Below are 23,632 nucleotides of genomic sequence, written 5' to 3' on the forward strand. Positions count from 1 at the left end.
TTAATTTATTTTATCCTGGTTGTGCCATGTAATACCAAGAATGTATCTAAGTATGTTCAATAAAAAAAAACTGAAACTGAACTGATGTTGTGCATCACAAATTCTTAGAAAATGACTTGATTTGTGTCAAGAAAACTCATGGATTTTGCACCATGATAATGCACCTGCTCACAATACTCGTTTGTGAATTTTTGGCCAAAAATTCATCAAACAAGGATCTGCAAACTCTATATTCATTTGATATGGCATCATGTTATTTTTCCTGTTTTCTCAACTAAATTTTCTGCTTTGTGGTCACTGTTTTAAGTCAATTGATGCCATACAACAAAATTTGCTGTGAGTCCTGAAGGAGTTTCATGAAAATGACTTTAAAGCATGTTTCAAGGATTTGAAAAACATTGGCATAAGTGCATTTTAGTGGGAGGGGATTACTTTGAAGGAAACAAAATAAATTTTGATGAATAAATTCAAATATTGTGTTTTACTAAACCATTTTCAATAGTTTTAGATTACAGGGGTAGTAATTAAAGTCTGTTGCAATTTATGCTTTTAGTATGATTAATTTATCAGTGCAGTTTCGAGTAGTTGTACTAATGGTCTTATTGCCTGAAGTAAAATATTAAGTAATATAACTTCAAAGTGGTAGTTAAATAATACTCAAAATAGTATTTTTGAAGATACTGACATCATCCATATTGGTTCCAGCAGATAGCTGTATTGTAAAAAAATGAACATTTTTTTTTAATCACTTGTAGAGATCTTCTTTAGGATATTATACATTTCCACAAATTAAATTCTTTTATTTGAATCGTTTTTTTAAATGGGACATTCTGTATGTCATGACAATATTCAAATTCAAAAGATTAATGTGGTGACAAATGTAGTGATGAAATATGACATTGTGTTTCATCAATAAGTTTGTCACATTTATCTAACATATTAACTAAATATGTTTTCTGAATAAAAATTAATTATATTTAATTATAATTAAATAGGATTCTGCCCTTAACCCTTACTTTTTATTAATTTGTTCTCAAAAAAAGTTTTTTGCAAAAAAATGATAACATTTACTTCTTTTGTTCTCTAAAGACAACATTGTCAATTTCAATTACTCTGTCTTTCACAATAATATATTCTTACAAATTTTATGATTTACTTTTAGTGCTAGTCTGAATGATGAATTTATAAATTCATAGCCATGACAAAAAATTTATGAATTTTTTTTTTATATTTAACTTTTATAAGTTAAAGTTTAATCAACTCCAAAGACACTTAAATCCATTTACAAAACAATTTATTAACTGGACTAATGTTTTTGACCTTGTTTAAAGGCTCTCCACACGTTTTTAAGATTGAACAGAAAAGTGGAACAAAAACAAATCTGTCACATGCTGAATATACAAATAAATATTTAACATAAGAATAATATAAATACATAAAAAATACTTAACATAAAAGAAAATACTTAAAGGAACTAAAAATAACAAATATAATACATAAAAATAAATAGAAATAAAAATTAAGATACTAAATGATAAAAAATATAACATGGAATCTCTCTAAAAAAATAACAACAATGAAACAAAATCCAACATTGGTATGCTAGACAGCTTTGAAAAAATGCTCTCCACTCATGCAATATTAGTGCTTTATCCCTTTTGTCAATTGCATTCCCTCCAACAATCTCCAATGCCTTTGATCATAGTACTTAGAGACCTATAAGTGGAACAATATATTCATAGGACAATCCACCCAGTTGTGCAAAGGAATTGAGTAAACAACTGGAAGAGATGTTTCATCTCTGTTCTGACAACAATGCCTTGAAAGCAATCATTAACTATCAATGGTGAATGAAAAAACAAAATAAAGTGGATAAACTGCTGAACACCAGGCTTATAGGTTTATATCTGACCAATGGGCTAGTTGCATGAATTTTTCAGAATTTTCTCCACTTGTCTAACATCTAAATAGGGCCAGTTTCCTAGAAAACCTTCCTGGAAAAGCACCTCCTTGACAGATTGCCCAGTTGTTGCATTGCCATATTTCATCAATCTAATCTGAAAAAATAAAAGTAAACTCATGTAGAAATTGAGAAGAACCACAAAAACCACTTATGTTTGTGGCTAACCCAGTCACAAAGATTCCATCCCAATAATTCCCTCTCCAAGTTGCCAGTCATAGTAATTTCCAAAATAATAACTTATTTTTTGTATTCAGTATTTTGTTTTGTATATGTGTGGATAATTTACATAGGCATAACTATTTAAATTTAATTCAAATTAATAATTAACAAAATCAAAACTAAAGATGACATTACCTTTTAGTTTTATTTTCTACACACTGTAATGTAGAAACCCATTTACTGGGCACAGTGTAATTGATTGCAGATGTTTATAGTCATCCCAATTATGTAAATTAAATGTAAAAATAAGTAAATACAATCTATCATTTTTATTTTATTCTTTGTTCATTAGTAATAATAAAATAAACTTGAAAAAAATTAAGCAGAAATTAATTTTATTACTGATATTAAAATTATTTTCTGTTTAAAATTTGTAAATTTTTAAACAGGATTTTTTTCACAAGGTTTGTTTGTTTTAATATTTTAATTTTGTAATGCATTATTAATCATTTTTATAATTTTGTTGCAAGTCAATGATTTTAATATTTGTTCAAACCATTAATGCTGTTTTAACTCATGACTGGAATTTAAAATTGGTATATAACTGCACCCCTTTCAAATTCTCTTTCAAACATAATAACCCATAAGTTATTCACATGAAATTGTGATATATATTTTATTTAACCATAAACAATAATCTCATATTGACTGTAGTATGTATCCAAATAAGTCAGATGTTATTTTATATATCTATTTATTTTTTTAATTTTTTATTTAAAAATCATACTGGGTACTACATTTGATCTGGAAAAATATTACAAAATAAACATAAGTATACAACACTGTTACCAACCAAATATAATCCAATATTGCATAATTACAGTGGGCACGATCAGTTAACGAACAGTTCGGACAACAAACAGATGTTCAGATAATGAACACCTCACAGAACAAAGACAAGAAGTGACACTACATTTAATATTTGTAAAACTATATTTTAATGGTATCTATGAATGGTTTATGGAACTGAGGTTTTCACAATTGTATACATAATCTTTTTAGCACAAGTTAATTTCTGTTCTATGAATTTTTGTAAGTACAGTGAAACCTCTATATTCATCATTAATCTGTTCCTAAGGACCTAACAAATATAAAAACAATTTTTCTCATAATAAATAACTGATATTCAATTAATCTGTTCCCATCCTGAAAAAAAGGTACAAGAATAAAAATTATATTGTTTGTAAAACTTTATCTTTATTGTACTAAATAAATACAGTACAGTGGTAGAAGGGGAAGAACAGTATTATTAATATAGTATTATTGTTTAGAAGAAGACATATGAATTAAAACATTAGGTAATTCCAATTATAATCATGGGGTCTGTTTTGTCGATGATTTGGTGGCACTCGATTTAACAGAGAACTTGTCCAGTGTTGTGTGTTTTTGTCTGCTTTTTAAAACTTTTCTGAAGTAGGCAATTACATTTTCATTGAATGTATTTGTATTTTGGCTGACTATAGCAACATTTGGGTGCCACTTTGGAGTGATTGGAACTTGGTTTCTCGCATTGATTTTTTTTCAATAACTCAACAACACACACAACGACTGCACAGAGCAGACTGATTAACTACAGCTAGCTAACACGGCTAGCTGATTGGCACAGGCAAACAATTGTAGTGCCACTTCTGGTGTTAGGAATGACGACGAATACAGAAAATACTGACAAATATGGAAAAATAAAAAGTCATCAAAATGTGACGAATATTGAATATTACGAAAATAGAGGTTCTTATGAACTTTTCATTTAAAAAACTGATATTATTATGTGGCTTAAAAAGAGTAGTGTGTCAAGAACTGTGTTCATTGTAGAAACTAAGCAAGAGATAATAGCCAAGGTAGAGAGTGGGCAGAATATGTCTGATGTTGCTAGGTAGTATGGCTTCAACAGATCTACAGTAGATACAATCTTAGTTAATATATAATCTTAGACTCAAGTAGATAAAAGAGTAATGAAAATCACATCTGAGGAACAAAGATGTGCCACTCATGAAAAAATGGAGATTACTTTTAGTTTGTTATTAAATATATATAAACATTTAGAAATTGTGTAATTTTTTGTTTATTTTTTGGGTTCTCCGGAACAAATTAATCAAATTTCCATAAAAATCCATGATAAATCAATAATCGCTTAACAAACAATTCGGGTAGTGAACATTGTCTTTGAATGGATTATGCTTGTTAACCAATCACCACTCTACAAAATTAAACCTGAAAATATATACATTCATAAATATATTTAAAGTGAACTTATAATTAAAATTGAGAATCTGTCTAAAAGTGAAAAAGAAAAATAAGAAGTATAAAGCATGAGTAATGTAACTACAAAAGAAGAAATGTTAGAATAAATCAGCTTTGGACAGATCTCACAACAGACAACAGGTATAAATACAAGTCAGATGACAGCTCTGCCTAATCAGAAAATAAACATTTGTGACCTCATGTATAAAAGAAAATAATTTATAACAATACACTTGTTGCCTATAATTCTCCTGAAAAATTCTTTAGTTAAATAAAACTTTACCATCAAAAATTTTTTGTAAATTAACACAATTCTTCTTCATAATTTGATTAAAAAAAATAATGTTGCATCTGATTCATAAGAAATATTAGCATAAACAGTTCACCAATTTCAGACAAATTTCCCACACGTATATTTACAGTTCAAAGATTATTTGGAAAGGTTGTCTTTAATTGAATGATAGCAAAACTTTCTTTTAACAATTCTTAATGAATACTTTCTGTTAATAATATGATTATTCAGGATGCTTGTTACTAATATTTAAAATTATTCATCTTATTTAATAATTTTATTTTTAATTTTAAAGTTGTTCTTTTGTTTAGTTTATTCATTTATTAACATATGCTAAGTGTTAGCAGTATTATTTTTCTATTTTTATTATGTTTGTTAAGAATCTGTTTTTCTATCATTACAGAAAAACATATTGGCATTATTCAATAATGTTATCATTAATGAAGAAACAATTCAATCTTATTCAGAAATCAGAAAATTGGTTTTAATTTTAGACATTTCTAGGAATATTTCCATTTTTAAAAGTGAAATAATTAAAAATAAATTATATTAGTGATGAAGTAATTTGAATTATAAATTAATGACAAAAGAATTTGCACATGTAACCACAGATTATTCTGCCTATATAATTCAATTTTTTAGAATTTGATAACTATTTACAAAATTATCTTTCTATATCAAGTTTGAAAAACTAATCTTAAATTGAAAGAGATTCAAGCCAATGCAGATTGATATTGCCTGTCTGTAATTTTCATTTTAAAAACAAGAGTACAGGTTGTTTTGTTTCTGACAATGAACTTACATGAAATGCTTTTTACTTTACTCTACTTGAATGTAGAACAGTCAAAGCAATGTTGATTTTTTTTTAAATTTAATTCCTTTTCTCTCTGATTTAAATCAGTTTCTCATTCAGACATAATTTCTATTCTTTTCTACTACTACAAGTGGACAAACAAGCTGAATTCTGTTCTGTTTAGCATTATTAAGGATATAGTAGAAGAAAGTTATACTTATTCAATCAATTTTTATGTTCACTGTTCGTTAATGATCTCTCTCCTTATGTTATTAATGCAATTCATCATCATATACAATAGCACTATCAAATAGCATTTATCATTCATTGAATAATTTCTGTTTTCCTTTAAATAACTTTGAAATTGAAGTTTATTTTATCCTTGTGCAAATAATATATAAATTGCTTTTTACTGAGTTTAGATTTTTTATTGAATATTTGAACAGTTGCTGTTTCAATTTTTTTTAGTTTAAACTTCTGCTATTAAATTTCTTATCCTATTAACTGTACATTGTATTGAAACTAATATATATTGTATGTTTTCTTTCTGTGAATTATATATTGATGTAAAATAAAAGGAAACCTCAAGAGAAAATAATACTTTTAGATTTGCTTTTAGTTCTTAAAAGCAAATTTTTCTTTTGAGGAAACCTCAAAAGAAAAATTTGCTTTTAAGAACTAAAAGCAAATCTAAAAGTATTATTTTAATTCTTTAGTTTAGTACTCCAGCAATTTTTAAATTAAAATGAATATTCTTATCTTTATTTATAAGCAATATTCAAGTTGCTTAGAATATACCATATTTTCCAGCGTATAAGACGACTTTTTAACCCAGGAAAATCTTCTCAAAAGTCGGGGGTCGTCTTATACGCCGGGTGTCCTCTTATAGGGCGAGTATATCCCAAACTCTATATTTTAACTGTAAAAGTCTGGGGGTTGTCTTATACACCCAGTTGTCTTATATGCCGGAAAATACGGTAAATAAAATGAGAGAATAAATTTTAAATTAAAAATTTATAAGATTTTAAAAATATGTTTAAATTATTAATATCTTTATATAATTGAATCACCATTTTAATATATTTATCAAAGCTTGTCAATATTTATCAAAAATAAACATGTATTGTATATTTTATAAATGTTATGCAAAATATACGTGAATGTATTTTCTAACATAGAAATGTCTGCTAAGGAACAATGGCCCAACAATGGAATGATTGTATAAAATTTTTGTTTGTCATTAGTTTTATTATCTTGATAAATTCTAATTTTAAATTTAAATTAGCTTTGATGTGATCTTAAATGTTACCTTAATGAGGTTTGATGTTTGAAAAGTTACTTTAATTATTCTACTAAGTTCTTTTGATATTCAATGAAAGTGACTTTAAAGTAATGTTTGAGTTTTTTAAATTAATGATGATAATGATACAAATTAAAAATCAAAAGCATGCAAATAAATTATTGTATATATTGATACTTTTGAGAATATATTAATAAATTATGTAGGCCTATAATATTATTCAACATTTATAGTATCCTTTTAGACATAGCAGTTTCTCTACAGACAATATACAGATTTTCAGCCTGTTTGTGAAACAGCCATGTTTTACCATTTATCTTATATTGAAGATTTATGTGTAGTAGCATTGTTGTTGGATGGAGATGACAAGAAAGTAAAGTGTTGCTATTGTTATATGGTTCATAAAATTTAAAGAAAAGAAAGATTTACAGAGAATACTCCAGAGAATAATTTCTTTTTGGATTTCCCTTTTCTCATTGTTAGTATATCTTTTGACTTCTTGGTCATGTAATAATCTACACTGTTTAACAGAATTTGTTACTTTCTTTATTTTATAATACTATCATTCTTCAGATGACATTGCTCATTGCAAGACAAATGTTATCTGAATGTAATTCATGCCATTCAACTATCTCTGTTCATGGATATTTCAACAGGTTCAGACATGTATTGTTTCAGACTAAGCATTCTATGAAGAATGTCTGAAGTTCCATCTCTGAATTAATATATGTCTGAATGGAAGCATTCCACTATGTATAAACATTTAAAACCATTCAATGATCTTTGTCTGATTGAAATGGAATGTTATTATTACATATCTAAATGGATAGAACAAATAGGCCTTTACTATTGTTTAGTTTTATGATATTTATGAATTAAGTGGCTAGTTACAAAAATAATTTAAATTTGAAATCATTTTTAATATGAAAAAAATTCGTATAATTAGCTATTTATTTAGTTTCAGAAATAAAAAAGTGACCTTACTTATTTTACAAAGTTCTTTGCATTTCAGAAATAAAAATTATCAGTAATTTATAAGTATGTAGAAATTTATTTATAATTTAGTCTATAAGCAAGCAAAAATTAAAATAAATGAATATTTTTAAGGGGGATCAAATTGAAGGAAGTGCGATAGATGATGAATTTGCTGATTTGGATCATTCAAATGGGCGAGGAGTTGATGATGAAGATACTCCAGGATCTGGATTTGGACCTGAAGATAGTGAATCTGGATCAGGAGGAGGTATATTAAAAACTTTTTAATCAAAATTAATGTATTTTCTGAAAAATCTACAAATGTTTATTTTTCCTAAATTAATTGATGAAAATGTTAAATACATATAAAATTTTTATAAAAGCTATAAATTAAAAAATTATTGACAAATGATGTAAGCACTTTCATCATTTTTATTCTATTTACTAGTAAATGTAATATAAAAATATCTGGATTGTTGATATTATAGAGGTACGGTACCAGTCTGTGATTGGAAATCTTGATTTGACTTTGAGTTAGTATATAAATTTTTACTATGAGTTGTTTTCTGTTTTTTATGTGATTTTGATTTAACAGTCTGGAAAAAAATCAATTCTCTTTTCATATAATTTGTTTTGATTTAATACATTTCAGTAAATTTACTTTTTAAAAAATTTTTATTTGATTTTAATTCTGAGAAAGATATTTATGCTTTGTCTTCTAGAAAATTACTCTCTTGTTTAAAAAAGATTCTCAGAATATACGTTTAAGGCTGTTGCACATGCTCAAGTAAATTTTAAGATTTGGTTGTTTTTCTTACAACTTATTTGAACATGTATAGAGACAATCAATCTTTCATTCTGACTTTATCCTGCAATTGAGGCATTCAGAAAAAATTTAATTTGAAGTTTGATCCCCTTACTTCAGATTTCTTTCAAAACAAAAAGTTTTTATATGCTATTTGGTGTTAAAAGCTAGCTATATTTTGGTGTTTAATTTAATTTTTATTTAATGAAATTTTAAGAATTTAAAAAAAAAATTAATTTGGTGTTTGATTTGAAAAAGTCAAATAAAAATTAAAATAAAATTTGTGAAAATAATATAAATTTATGGAATTTTGCTGATAAGTGTGGTAAATTACAGTTGTCCCTCTCTGATTTATTAACTAAAATTGAAATACAACCTTGAAAACCTTGCTAAGTCAAACAAAGACTTACCTTAATTAGAATTTGCATTAACTCAAAGCTGTCTAAAGGTCATTGGCATAGTATATAGAATTTTACATATAATTCAGTCTCATTAAGTCAAAATTTAACTTTAATCTATTTTCTTGTGTACCCTCTGCTCCTTGATAGGTCCATGATCTTCATTTTTTCTTATATTCCATGAATACAGACAATTAAGATAAACAAACCTTATAGCTCCATGCCAAGCACATCATGCCATTACCATCTATCATCGACATCCTTTTAACAACACAGTATGTTACTGGCATTCTGATTGGGACACAAGGGAGTGTTTTGACAATGCTATCAAGTACACCATAAACTGTATACAGTTTTGTAAACATGCTGCATACATGTTGGGAAATGGCTTGATAACAGAAAATTTAGAGCCACAGAAAAATTTGAGAAAATCAGATATTTATTAAATTCATTAACTCGAAGTTGAGATTTTTTTTTACCTGTTAAACTTCAACGTAATGAGGTTCTACTGTATTATGTTATATAATAGAATATATTTAATTATTATATTTTTACTGGTTTTTAAGGTCTCAAACCTATCATTTTTTCCATACAGACTATCTTTATTTTATATGGATTTTTGAAAATGTATCTACTATGTGAAAACAGAATTCAGTGTATATGTATGAAAGTGATAGATTATAGTCTTTAGCAATATTTTTCTGAGATGACATCTGATTAGTAAATGTAAATTGAGATTATGAACATGGGAGTTTGGAAGTTTAGCTCCCATTTAACAATTCAAACAGAAAAATCTTACTACAGTCAAACCTGTTTAATATCACATATGTGGAACTATCAGAATAGGGTGACATTAATAGCTCTAATAGAAGATCTTGATATTTAACTGAATCAGTACAAGTAGGCCTGCTATATAAGACCTACATTTGCCACATTAAATACATGACAAACAGTTAAGGATATTATTACAGAATTCAAAATTTATTACGTGTACTGTAATCATAAAATCAAATAAAGTAAAAAAAAAATTACAAACATTTACTAACAGCTAATGAGTGAGTTTTTTTAATTTTGGCTCAGTTTTAACAAGTTTCAATATAGTTGAAATGTCAATGCAAATTTATCTGTAATGCCCTTCCTCAACATTTTCATCAACTTGCTTTTGAATACCCATTTTAGGTTAAAATCAAGATTGACACATTTGCATTTAGTTGCCATTGTTTTATCACAATGAGAATTACACAGAATGGTTTCTCCTTAGTGTACTCTACTTGATGAGAATGTCCAAAAAAAGTTACAATGTAATGTTGCTAACTCTGAAGCTGAAAACTGCTAAGCTTTTGCAAAAACTGCATTTTGGACACAAAAACTATTGGATTTTACACTTAAAATCACTAAATCATATTTTTTTTAAAAGTTATAAATCCCATATTTTGATATAAATTTTAAAAAATTATTAATAATTAAAAAATATCAATTTCCCTGATAATATTTTTCTGAGCTGTAAAGCTCTGAACCTTGTGGTTTATTATTAAATGGAATATTTAAATCTATCATGCACATTAATACCTTGACATTAACCAATTTGTGCTAAATGGTGCCAGGCAAAGTGATATTAATTGGAGAAAAGTCCATCATTTACTTATAGGGGTTGGCCAGGGATAAAAATTTTTACAATAATAACCAGCATGTGGGGTTTGATTGTATATTAACAAAGTGTATACTGTATATAACATTTATTTTGTACCTGTTCAATTCCTTCTCAGTTTATTATGTTACTCTGTATGTTTATATGAAACATGATTTTTGTTTTAATTCTCATTCTCTTAAAAAATCCTATATACAGGCCTACTTTTAATTATTCTTGATGTGAATTATTTTTTAATTTTGATGAAAATTGGTTGTGCTTCAAAAATTTTATTTTTTAAAGGACTAACGGTAAAAGAATAATTCAGGATTATTTAAGCTTTTATAGAGAAATTTATAAAGAAAAATGCATACACAAGTACAATAGAACAGTGGTGAGACAGTACAGTCTGTGGACAACTGCTGTTTACAAGCATGTATCAGATGGTCTGCAGACTGACAGTCAATTTTTCAAGATGTAGTTTCCTGCTGTTTAGAGAAAGTAACATTTTCATGCAACACTTATCTTTAACTTTAGGTTACAAAATATTTTGACACACAATCTATCAATATTTGAGGCAATTTTTACAGAACAGGGACATAGGTGGTCCACAGTTCATCTGACTTGGTTTAAGGGGTCCATGGATTGGTAATTTTGAGAACCAATGAAATATAATCTGCTTATTGTAATTATAGATAGCTATATCAGCCAAATTTTATATGACATACAAAATTGCTAAAATGGAAATAAAATGTGTTCATAATCCATATGGTAACTACCCTTTGTATCTCATAAGTGGCCATTGAAATTATGACATGTATCAGTCTGTAGTTTAAAACTGCATTTCAATTATTGTGTTCAGGGATCAGTTTTTGTCAGAATAAAGTCATTCAAAATGAGTGTTTGAAAAAAATTTGCTAAAGTTTTCAAATGCTTCTTTAAACTGAGGCATTGTAACAAATTGAAACAAGTAAGCAATTCAAAGTAATATTTCTTTCTAATCAAATCCATCTAGCAAACAAAGCGATAATTACAGATACATCTTATTAACTTTGTATAGCTTTGCAGTTACTACTTAAAAACATAACACCAACGTTTTCGACCAACTTCTAGGGTCTTCTTTGGGTGTTTTATAAGTTTTTCTGGTGCAATTTTGATTTTTAATCTTTCAGATCTCCAATGCACCTATCTTCGGAATTTTTTAAAATTTCAAAATTTGAATCTCCAAACGATGTGCGCCTGCATCAGTTGTTATAGCGTTGGGTCATAAATAGCCTGCCATGCTTTTGATAGTTGTTTTTCTTCTTTAAAATTGATTGACAGGCCTTTGCAGTCTGCTTTAAAAATTTCTAATGCCTCCAGACTTCGTAGTTGGTTTATATGTCGGGTTTGTCAAATCACTGTTGCTTTTCGTAGGCTAGGGATAATGTCATTTTCATTGGAATATATCGCTAAGGCGGTATTACCTTTATTTTTTTTTGTCTGTTTTGTGCTGAGATAGGCGTTGTTTCGGCGATCTTTTTGTAGATCCGACATATACGAGGTCCCTATCAAATCTTTTATCTTTTAACAGGATTTTATGTACTTGTTGTGTTCTTTCGATTTCAGCCCTATCTTTCTCGTTTCTCAACATGGCGAATGTATCTGACTTATGTCTGTAGGCTATTTTTGCATTAGTGTAAGCACCAATTTCTTGATATAGGGATTGCGTACTGCACTCATGTGTTATAGCTATACGGTAGTGAGATGCATCTTGTCGTAGATCCTTTCCTGGGATCCCATTCAATTGGTCTTTGAGCTGGTTTCATTGGATATTGGCCATTCTATATATTAGGCCTTTATTGTAGGCCAAGACCAATGGAGGGAAATAAGGGAAATAGCAGAAATTGCTGAGAGTCATGGTTACAATAAAGGCCTAATATATAGAATGGCCGATAACCAATGAAACCAGCTCGAAGACCAATTGAGTGGGATCCCAGGAAAGGATCCACGACAAGATGCATCTCCCTACTGTATAGCTATAACATGTGAGTGCCCTATGCAGTCCCTATATCAAGAAATTGGAGCTTACACTAATGCAAAAATAGCCTACAGACGTAAGCCAGATACATTCACCATGTTAAGAAATGAGAAAGATTAGGCCAAAATCAAAAGAATCCCACGAGTATATAAAATCCCGTTAAAAGATAAAAGATTCAATAGGGACCTCATATATGTTGGATCTGCAAAAAGATTGCCAAAACAACGTATCTCTCAACATAAAACGAACATCAATAAAAAAATAAAGGCAATACCGCCTTAGCGATATATTCCAACAAAAACAACATTATCCCTAACCTACGACAAGCAACAGTGATTTGACAAACCCGACATATAAACCAACTACGAAGTCTGGAGACATTAGAAATTTTTAAAGCAGACTGCAAAGGCCTGTCAATCAATTTTAAAGAAGAAAAACAACTATCAAGAGCATGGCAGGCTATTTATGATGCAATGCTATAACAACTGATGCAGGCACACATCGTTTGGAGATTCAAATTTTGAAATTTTAAAAAATTCCGAAGATAGAAGCATTGGAGATCTTGAACGGTTAAAAATTGGGAGTCGTGCCAGAAAAACTTATAAAACATCTGAAGAAGACCCTAGAAGTGGGTCGAAAACATTTGTGTTACGTTTTTAAGTAGTAACTGCATAGCTATACAAGGTTAGTAAGATGTATTTTATTCTAAATTGATACTTACTAAAAACTCAAACTAAAACATGTTTTCAAGTTTTTTTTAAAAAAATCAAAATTATTTTTCTTAAAGAATTTTTATCTTTTCTGCATTTATAGCTGATATATTTACATTTAATATAATTTTTATAATTCTACAATTATTTTTCCAATAGATATATTTGTTTCTCCCAATGATCGAAAACCATCACTACCAGAGGGTCAACCAGTTACTTCCACAACTACCATGATGCCCACCACGCAGAAAACTGATGGAAAAGATCTTCAGGTATTTATATTATAATATAGCTTTTATTTACATTTACTGCTGAAAATATAATTTTAGATTTATTTTTTGCATAATATTTGAGTTTATTAATCAATAAACTCATACAAAACTATCACACACAAGTATGAAAAATTATATTATGAAACATAATATACATTACATTAATTAAAAGTGATTTTATAATTTTAAAATTTATAACAGACTAAGGAAAGGCTTATCCAAAAGATCCTATATTTAAGTTTGCCCTGATGCTGAATGTTCTAGCCCAGGGATGGCAAACCTATGGCATGCATGCCCAAAGTGGCACGTAAGAGAAATCATCTGGCACGTAATGTATCATATGATTTCTGTCTTTTTCAATCATCCTTTCTGTTTATCACCTGATCATCTTTATTTTCAATCAGATTTTTTACATTTATTCGAATTAAAGCGTATTCGTTTAATTTCTTCAAATATCATTATTCAAAGTCTAAGACATTGGCACGCATTAACATCTTTAAAGCTAAGTATGCTTACAATATGGCATGCAGACTCAAAAAGGTTCGCCATCCCTGTTCTAGCCAAATATATAGGTACAAGGATCACCTCTTTATGCCTAACAAGTGCAAGGATTGTTTCTTTCTTTCCAGTTTTGCCTCAATTCTATTGCAATATGTCAAAATCTCACAATGTTCTAGTTTATATTTTTTTCATATTAAAATTACATTCTGCAGTATAGTCTGTTACTAAAGCAGATTTAATAGCACATTCTATTTTGATATTTAATTTACCTTATTTTTGCCTTTATAAGTTGCATTATTGTATTGGATGTATCACATTTTTACATCAGTTTTTTGTGGAAAAAATATTCTTTACAATATAAGATGCATTCAGATTACAGGACATCTTAGTTTTCAAATGCACTTTTCTGAACAAAATTTATCTTATAACAAAAAATGTGGTAATTAGGAATATTTTTTCTGCACTCAGAATTGTTAAACAAACATAATATCATATTGATAAGAAAATTTGTGACAAAGTTGGTACTATATTAAATATCCAAAAATAAACTACTAAGTTAAGGTAACCAAAATGTTTATTGGAAGAGAAACATTTTTGGACTAAATAGTCCATCTTCAGCTTTTTCAGTATAATTTGGATACAATTCAAAAAATAAAATACAAAAAGAAAAAAAATTGTTTAATTGAATTTATTGGCAGAAAAAATAATAAAAATTCACTTCATTTTTATTTTAAATACAAATGAATAAAATATATTCAGTTTATAATTTATGGTTTAAATTTAAAAGATAATGTTATCATTGTTTGATTTTTATTATATAAAAAAATTAATTTACATACAAATATATATATACAATTTAATTTTTCAAATAAATCTTGTTTATCATTGGATACGAATATATTTTAATTACTAACTGCATTATTTTCAAAATGAATAAGTTGGTGAAATGATATTAAATTTTTTCTGTTGAGAATATGACATTAAAATTTTGTTTAATAAATATCCCATCTTCTCAATTTGAAATTTGCATTAGGTAATTTTTTCATATGAAGTAGCAGCATTTAGATTTTTTTAATATATTATAAACACTCAAATTTTATTTTATAGCCACCAATAAAGGTCCCTCCTCCAGATGATGAAAATAGAGTACCAGATACACAGGATCCAGTTTTTCCTGAAACTTCTACAAAATTTAATGTGGGCAGCTCTCCTTCACCAAATGACAATAATGAGAGAGACAATGACATTTTTAACATGAGTCATAAACAATATACTAGATCATCATCATCTTTCTTTGCACAGCCTGGAATATTGGCAGGTAGGCATTAATAATAGAATTAATATATTTTATATTGAAAATTTTTTATAAAATTATAAATAAAAACAGTACATAAAATTTATAGTTTCTGCATAATAAGTTTATCAATGAAATCAGTTAGTCAATCAGAACACCACACTTTAAGTTGCTGAGAAATTTAGTAAAAAATGCAACAAATGTTTTCACCCAAACATCAGGTTGGTCACTGTTGGCCATCATCAGGTTAAACAAATTCGAATATAAACAAAATGGAACAAAAAATTTAAATACAAATAAATTAATGAAAAACAATTAATAAAAAATTTATAGTCCTTCTTAATTCCTAACTGTTGATTTACTGTAATACTGATGTACTGTAATAGTCCTTAAGAAGAACTATATTGGAGTCACAAGAAGAAATTTAGCTATTAGACTTAAGGAACGCAAATATGACATTAATAAAGGACACTGCAACACAGTTTTGTCAAGTATGGCACAAGCGGAGGACTCTGTAGTTAAATGGAGTGAAGCAACTATCCTCAAGACCATGTGGTCCCCATCATTAGCTTTGCAACAAGAAAAGATTGAAATCTATAAAAGTAAATTAAGAGATGGCTGTATTAATGCAAGGGATGTGGATGGATTACCTTCTGCATCAAAGTTCTACATAAAAGAAAAATTAAAATATAAAAATTCTTCGTTGGTATCTGCTCTTATAGTACTGTAATGCCTTTTTATGTATTTATTTTATTATTTATATTGTTGTGGCTTTAGTGTATTTAGTATACTAAACTAAATACACTAATTTATCTATTTTTTCATTTTAAATTTGAATATATAATGATTGAACGTTCCATTTATTACAATTTTGAAATATGTTCGAATGCCAGTTCACCTGAGGATGGCCTATTCCATTAGGCTGAAAACATTTGTGTTTAATTAAATAAAGTATTCTTAGTGATAGAAGGTGTTAAACGTTTTATTAAGTGTTTTTAAAAAAGCTGAGTTTGATATTTAATTAAATTAACAAAGTATGCATATATGTGTATAAAAATAATAACATAAAATAAAATAATAATTAATATAACTAACAATATATGTATATAAATACAGTAGAGCATCGATTATCCGACTCAATTGGGGACTGAGGTTGGTCGGATAACTGAAAAAATGGATAATCGAAAAGTATGAAAAAATACATTATTAGTATAGTATATTAGTGTATCGCTATTAACCTACTTTGCATTGAATTTTCATCAATGTTAAGCCTAACAAAATTTTTTAAAAATAACAATCATTGTTAAATTATTTTTTTATTTTGCACAAAATAAATACAGAAATAAAGAAAGAATAGAAAATTAAGCCTGGTTTAAATACTGGCCTCCCTTTTATGGTCGAGCCAGTGTTTCCAGCTAAAACACACAAAAATTTAACAAAAATAATATTAAAATAGCCAAGACATAGCCAAATATTGTAGCGCCACATCACTAGCGGACATTTGAATTTGCCGACTAGAACACGGTCAGTTAACCAATGTGAGGGTTGATCAGGGGTCGGATAATCGATGCTCTACTGTACATGTATAGGATATTAATTTTTATTTTATTTTATGTTGTTATTTTTATACATGTATTTGCGTAATTCATTAATTTATTTGTATTTAAATTTTTTGTTCCATTTTGTTTATATTCGAATTTGTTTAACCTGATGATGGCCAACAGATTTGGCTGAAAACGTTTGTTGTGTTTTTTATTAAATTTTTCAGCAACTTAAGGTGTGGTGTTTTGATTTATGTTTCGCTGAGTGAGTTTTACTTAAAATCAGTTAGATTTTTCTAAGTTATTCCTGTTAATTCATTATTAAGCTTAGCATATTAACTTTGTTTGTATACATTTACTTTTTTTTGTAATATGTTAAAAAATATTACATACCGTATTTTACGGACTATAAGACGCACTTTTTTCTTCGAAAAATTGCCTCCAAAATTCAGGTGCGTCTTATAGTCCGTAGCGTCTTATAGGTATTTTTTTTTTTAAAAATTGCTTAAAAATTAAGGTGCGTCTTATAGTCCGTAAAATACGGTATATTAAAAACTCACTATTGATATAAACCAAATTTTGGAATTAACCAGATGAGAGATAAGTGAATCAATCTGCAATGTAGTCGCATAATGATTGTTTACTTATTCACTTACATCCCAAATATCTGTTCACTTGGAATATGTAGCATTTCTTTGTTTGAATTAATGCTGTAAATATGACAAAGAACTTGTAAGTTAGGGTTTTTTTTTGTTTTGCATAAGAAACAATACTGTTGTTTTGTAATAATTGACTGATGATTAATGTTTCTTCATTATTGTTCATTTATGTTTATAAATAATAATGAAGATATTATGTTTATTTAATAATGAAGAAATTTTTAAAAGTTTACAATATAATATAAAAAAATTGAATAAAATCTTAGCTGAAAAATAGTTGAATAAAACATTGAGATTATTTATAAAGTTAGAAATGCTAAAAGATTGTCATCTTTCCTTTAATTATCATATTGAATGAGAATATACCAGGCGTGTTTGATTAATTTTGTAATTAATTGTTTCAAAGTAGATTTAAAAGAAACTGTAGAACAAAGAAGAAGATTAATTTGTTTCTATAGAAAAATTATAATGTATTTTTAAAATAAAACATGTTTTGACTTGGATGAGGGCAGTGGAAGTATACAGTATTTTTTCCTTGAACATACTTCCTATGCAAAGTCCTTTGAGTATTTGCAAAAGGTAAAGTTGAATAAATTTTAATGAAGTTTACAGAGTCACTTTGGATGTGATTTTACAATTAAATATAAATTTATTTAATGTTTATGATCTGACAAGAATTAAGAAACCCAAAACCCAAATTCACACTAGTAGTGAAAGTTTGACGTTAGGATGTTTATTATTTATCAGAAGGCTTAGGCTATGTCATCAGAATAAAACAATCTGATTTGGTTTTCATATCCATTTTAAAATTTTATTCCATTCCATTGTATTAATATAAAAAACTTTTTAATGTTTAATATTACTTTTACAACTAGCTATTTACATCCCAATGCAAACAAGGAAAATTGACATATGACAGCCAGTCAGAGGTTGTTTTATATTTTAAATTACTACATTCATCATACTTCTATTGTTATACTTTTCTATATAAGTTCTTTAACTTGAGGGTGATTGCTAAAAGCAATCTGAAAATGTTTGTTTTCTTCACTGTTGTATTTCATGAGCTGGCATTTTGGATTTATAAGTGTTTTGAATAATATCCAGTATTTTGTGCATTTATTACTAACTTTTAATGTTTTTAAGTAGAATCTGGATAATATTTAACTACTTGAGATTGGTTAAAATGATTAAAAGGAATGGGAGAAATGGTTAAAAGAAACCATTTACATAATATATATATACTTTTCTGTTTTCAAGAGGTTATATGCACACACCACACACACACACACACACACACACACACCCTCTTGAGAACTGAAAAGAAAATACATTGTTCTCTTTTCTGCATTCTCTTCTTTTAAGTGTTGATACTTTAAAACAACAAAAAGAAATATTTATGCTATTCACTATGATGTCAGTTTAAAATACAATTATCTTAACTACATTCAAAACTGATATCTAGTTGATTTTTAAATATTAAATGTGTGTGTGTGTGTGTGTGTGTGTAATTTGAGAGAAGAAAATAAAACTAAGAAGCAAAATTAGGAAAGGTTGTAAAATGTATTTTTAATATTTTAGGTACATTTAAGATTAATATTTATACAAAGTAGTTTTTTTTTATTTGGATAATTTTTATTAACAATTATCCTTACATTTCAAATGTAAGGATAATTAACTGTTTTGATCAATATGAATTGTTTTATCAGTTCCTATAATTAAAGATTTGTGATATACAAAGAATAGAAAATTAGCACTTCTAGAAAATAATAAGAAAGTATCCTCCACTTTTTTTGAACAAAGAGGGAGGAAAAAAGTATCTAACAAATAATATATGAAGTATTGGACAAGTTATTTTAATATCAACTTCTCGCTTTCCATTTCCATGAAATAGGAAGCATACTTATTGAGTTTTCTCCTTTTCAAAACTCTTATATAAAAAAAAAATTGTCCCCATACATGTTTACTCTATTTTTGTTTTTAAAATTTTTTCATAAAAATGTATTTACTAATTTACAATTCTAATATATCTGTAATTCAATAATGAATTAATAGCAATGTGTTATGTGAGTTTTCACAAGTAACATCAATACAGCAAGTAACCTTTTAGTAAAAATAAAAAAATACTATAGTTTAACTGTTGTTAAAGCTGGAACAAAAAATTTTTAAAATACCATTTATTATGAAGCACACCAACAACAAAAAAGAATTGTTTTGTTTTTTTCCTTTAATAATTTTCCTGAAGTAGAAATGTAAATTTATATTTTCAAGTTATTTATATATAAAAACTTTGAGAAATTTTCCTTTTTTTATTTTCAAAATTCAAAAATAATACAGAAATTAAATTTATAAAACAGGAAATGAGTTTTAAAAAGTTTATGTAATTATACATTGTAAAAGAAAAGTTTCAACATAAAAAATATAAAATAAAGAATAAAAATAAATTTAAAAACTTCTAAAAAATATGATGAGTTTTAAGTGTTATCAACAAAAATTAACAAGAGTTATGAAATTAATAAATAAATACTTTAACCCTTTGTAATTAAGTTCTCATCTATGATTTTTCTGTTGTGTAATTTCAATTAGAAAACAATAAAAACATAAACACAATCTTTAAAACTTGTCAAAATGTTTGATGTTTAAATAAGTGTTCCAAAAAATCAACAGTACAATATTAAAATAAAATTTATTAAAATACTTTCATTTTCATTAGTAAAATAGAATAAAATTTTAAATTTTGAACATTTTCTCATATCCAAACAAATCTGTAAGTTTTGTATATTTATAAATACACCAAAATATAAGTGTTTCCATTTATTAGTTTTTGTTCTTTAGATATGTTATAATGGAAATCTTTTTATACATACAAACTTAATTATGAAGATAAATTAAATTTATAAGAGAGGTTATAATTTAAAAAGACTTGTTAAAAAGTCAAAAATATAATTCATATACCTTTTCAGTATTAAATGTGATATAAGTAATTTTTTTTTGTAAATAAGTTATTTTGTATTAATAATAAAGAACCAAGTTTTGATCAACTTACAAATGTTAAAGTTTTTTAAGATATAACAACAAATTAATGTTTTATACTTAAAATTAATTAATTAAATGAAATTGCAAATATATAAATTTGATTTAAGATAAAAGAATTATTTATTTCAGTTCATATCATATTTATGGATTACTGTAGTAAAATTTAATAAATTATGCTGAATAAAATGAATTTTGTTATAGATTATAGTAGATGATGATAAATAATAAAAGGGATGTAATATTCTAATTATACAAGATTAATTAAATCCAATCAATATTACATTATTTATTAGAAAGTAATTTACAATGTAATTTTAAAATGTAGCAATAATTGTAGAAATATATTACTTTAATATAATTTAAAAGTGTAGGAATAAACTTAATTTTTGATTAAGTTTTATTCCTACGCTTTTAACAATTTTCAATTAAGTTTATAAAAGATTTGAAAATACAACATTTTGAATATATTTTATTATATTTTCAAATTCAAATTAAATATTAGAAATAGAGACAAAACAGACAGAAAATCTGTTCTTAAGAACATGAAATTTATCAGTTTTAAATGAGTCAAAATATTGTCTTTATTGAATCATTTCTTACGTATTATTTTTTGCTTATATTAAATGATATTTATTCATTGTAACAAATTTTTATTTTGCTTAGCTGTGATAGGAGGTGCTGTTGTTGGTTTGTTATGTGCTATTCTTCTAGTAATGTTCATCGTTTATCGAATGAGGAAAAAGGACGAAGGAAGTTATGCCTTGGATGAACCCAAAAGATCCCCAACAGTGAATTCCTACACACGTAACACCAACAAAGAGTTTTATGCATAAGTTTTATTATTTTATCATATCTGTCCTTTGTAGACATCATGCTGCCAAGACCTTATCAGCAGCAATTTGGAACAACAGTAGTGTCTTCTTTTTACAATGCTGGAACATGGTATTATTTTAAACTAGAAGTGTATTGCAGTTTAGTACAAGACTATAAGCCAGAGAAAAACCTAGAAAGGGTTGTGTGTCATTGTCAAATATTGTATTGACACTTTTTAAGGAGGTATCTGCTGTTGTTGTTATTTGATATATATACTTGGCCACCTTTTCACTTAATCATGCCTTCCTATAACTGTTGTGCTTCACCAAACTTTGATATTTAAAAAAATAAATAAAATGAAAAATCAAGTCATCTGATTTATGGCAAATATGTAGTTCTTTGTATAAATAAACTGTTTTAAAAATCACACATTCCACCTTCTTAAAATGCTGGTTTTCCCTCTTTCTTTCCCAAACTTGAAGTTAGTATCATCTGTATAGGAATAAAAATGAATTAAGTAATTGTACAGATTTTTTTTATCACTATCATAACTTTGAACTGGTATTGCAGTACCAGAATATAATATTGTCAATATTGTCTTGTGCATGTTTAAATATGCTTCTGCCAAGATATAATGTGATGTATTGTGAACATAATTTCCAATTTATCTAATGTTTTAAGCACTTTTTATACTTTTATTCAGCTGAATCTGCTGATGATCACAAGAAGCTTTCAAATGATATATGTTGATTTTCTTGAGGAGAAAAATAATAATAATTTTGTGTTCTATGTTAGGATAATAATTCTTACCTCCAGAAAAAGAATTAAAAGGTGGATTGTCTCAGGTGTTAGTCTAGTTTTTGTACCTGTTGACATTAGATGTGTTGCTTGTGTAGTAGATCTGTTTTTCTGACGCATTTACCTATCATAATTTCATACGTCGTTACTTAAAAGCTATCTTTTTTACTCTGCCAACATTAGCACAAAAACTTCTTGCTACAAATATAAAACTGCAAGATATTTTGTGGAATTTCAGAATTTTATATGTGCTACTTGAATTCCATTTGCATGCACAATTGCATAGGCCTTTAATTTCTATTGCATTACAACAAGTACACCCAAAAATTTGGGATGCAATATGAAAGATGAAAGAATTTTTTCCACATTTTATCTTGTTTATACAATATAAAAATTAATTTGTTTAATAAGTTTATAAAAAGCTATAGCAATGTATATAGTTGTCAATTTTAAATAAAAAAAAAATTGTAATGGGTAATTGTGTTTATTATTATTTTTTCTTTTAAGTTATTGATTTCATTTAATAGTGAAATATTCCATTTTATTGTTAATTTGTTTTATGCATTGACACAATGATAGTTCACATTATGATCTGCCAAATGTATCATATATATATTATATGCATGCAATCTGTGCAGTCCTGTAAACATACAAATTATTACTTCTGAGGCAGATCAATTTTTTTTTTCTGTTGTTCAAAACTTCAATGTTGTTGGAAAATTTGTAATTTCAGTATACACATAGAAAGATAAAGAATGACTTGCTAATTTGGTAATGATAATTTTCCAAAACAATTAACAATAAAAGTTGTAATATAGTGTAACAATTATAATTTTGAAATTGCTAGTATATCTGATGTTAAAATTATATTATTGTTGTAATTTTCTTTTTCTGAATTAAATAAAATAGCTAATGTATGTAAAAAATAATAATGTACTTACAAATCAATTATATAGATAAACTGCTAAAATTTGAAAAATGTAGCTTTTTTTCCCCCTGTATTACGTATCAGATGACAGAATACAGTCATCTGTTTAGTATAGAGAAATTTTAAAAAGCATGTAAATTCTTTGAGAAAGTTGAAGAAAGTGGAAATAAAGAGCATTTTGAACACTTGTGTATGTAGTGTTTATACACGGTTGCTAGACAATGTAAAGAGGAAATAAATATATCAGCTACAGTTGAATAACTGAAATGAAATTTTCAAATTCTGAGTAGTTCGAAAAGTTTATATGTATTATTATTTTTTCATTTAATAAGATAAGAAACGAATTTAAACATCATTAATATGTTGATCATCATAATACAAATTCCAAAACTCGGAAAAAGCTGTGAAAAGAATATATAAAAGAAAAATATATACATATTTATTTGCAGA

General features: G+C 26.8%; 1 protein-coding gene across 1 annotated transcript in view; it reads left to right on the forward strand.

Annotated features, from left to right (window-relative positions):
- Positions 1–23,371, forward strand: part of LOC136990789 (syndecan-like) — a 49,068-nt gene extending 25,697 nt beyond the window's left edge. The window contains exons 3-6 of the mRNA XM_067289225.1: positions 7,916–8,051; positions 13,503–13,615; positions 15,224–15,434; positions 21,307–23,371. Coding sequence (XP_067145326.1) covers positions 7,916–8,051; positions 13,503–13,615; positions 15,224–15,434; positions 21,307–21,476 — 630 coding nt within the window. The 3' untranslated portion in view covers positions 21,477–23,371. The remainder of the gene's footprint in view (positions 1–7,915; positions 8,052–13,502; positions 13,616–15,223; positions 15,435–21,306) is intronic.
- Positions 23,372–23,632: the final 261 nt, after the last annotated feature.

The sequence above is a fragment of the Centruroides vittatus genome, unplaced genomic scaffold (assembly GCF_030686945.1).
Source record: "Centruroides vittatus isolate TY-2023 unplaced genomic scaffold, ASM3068694v2 contig_1031, whole genome shotgun sequence".
NCBI lineage: Eukaryota > Metazoa > Arthropoda > Arachnida > Scorpiones > Buthidae > Centruroides > Centruroides vittatus.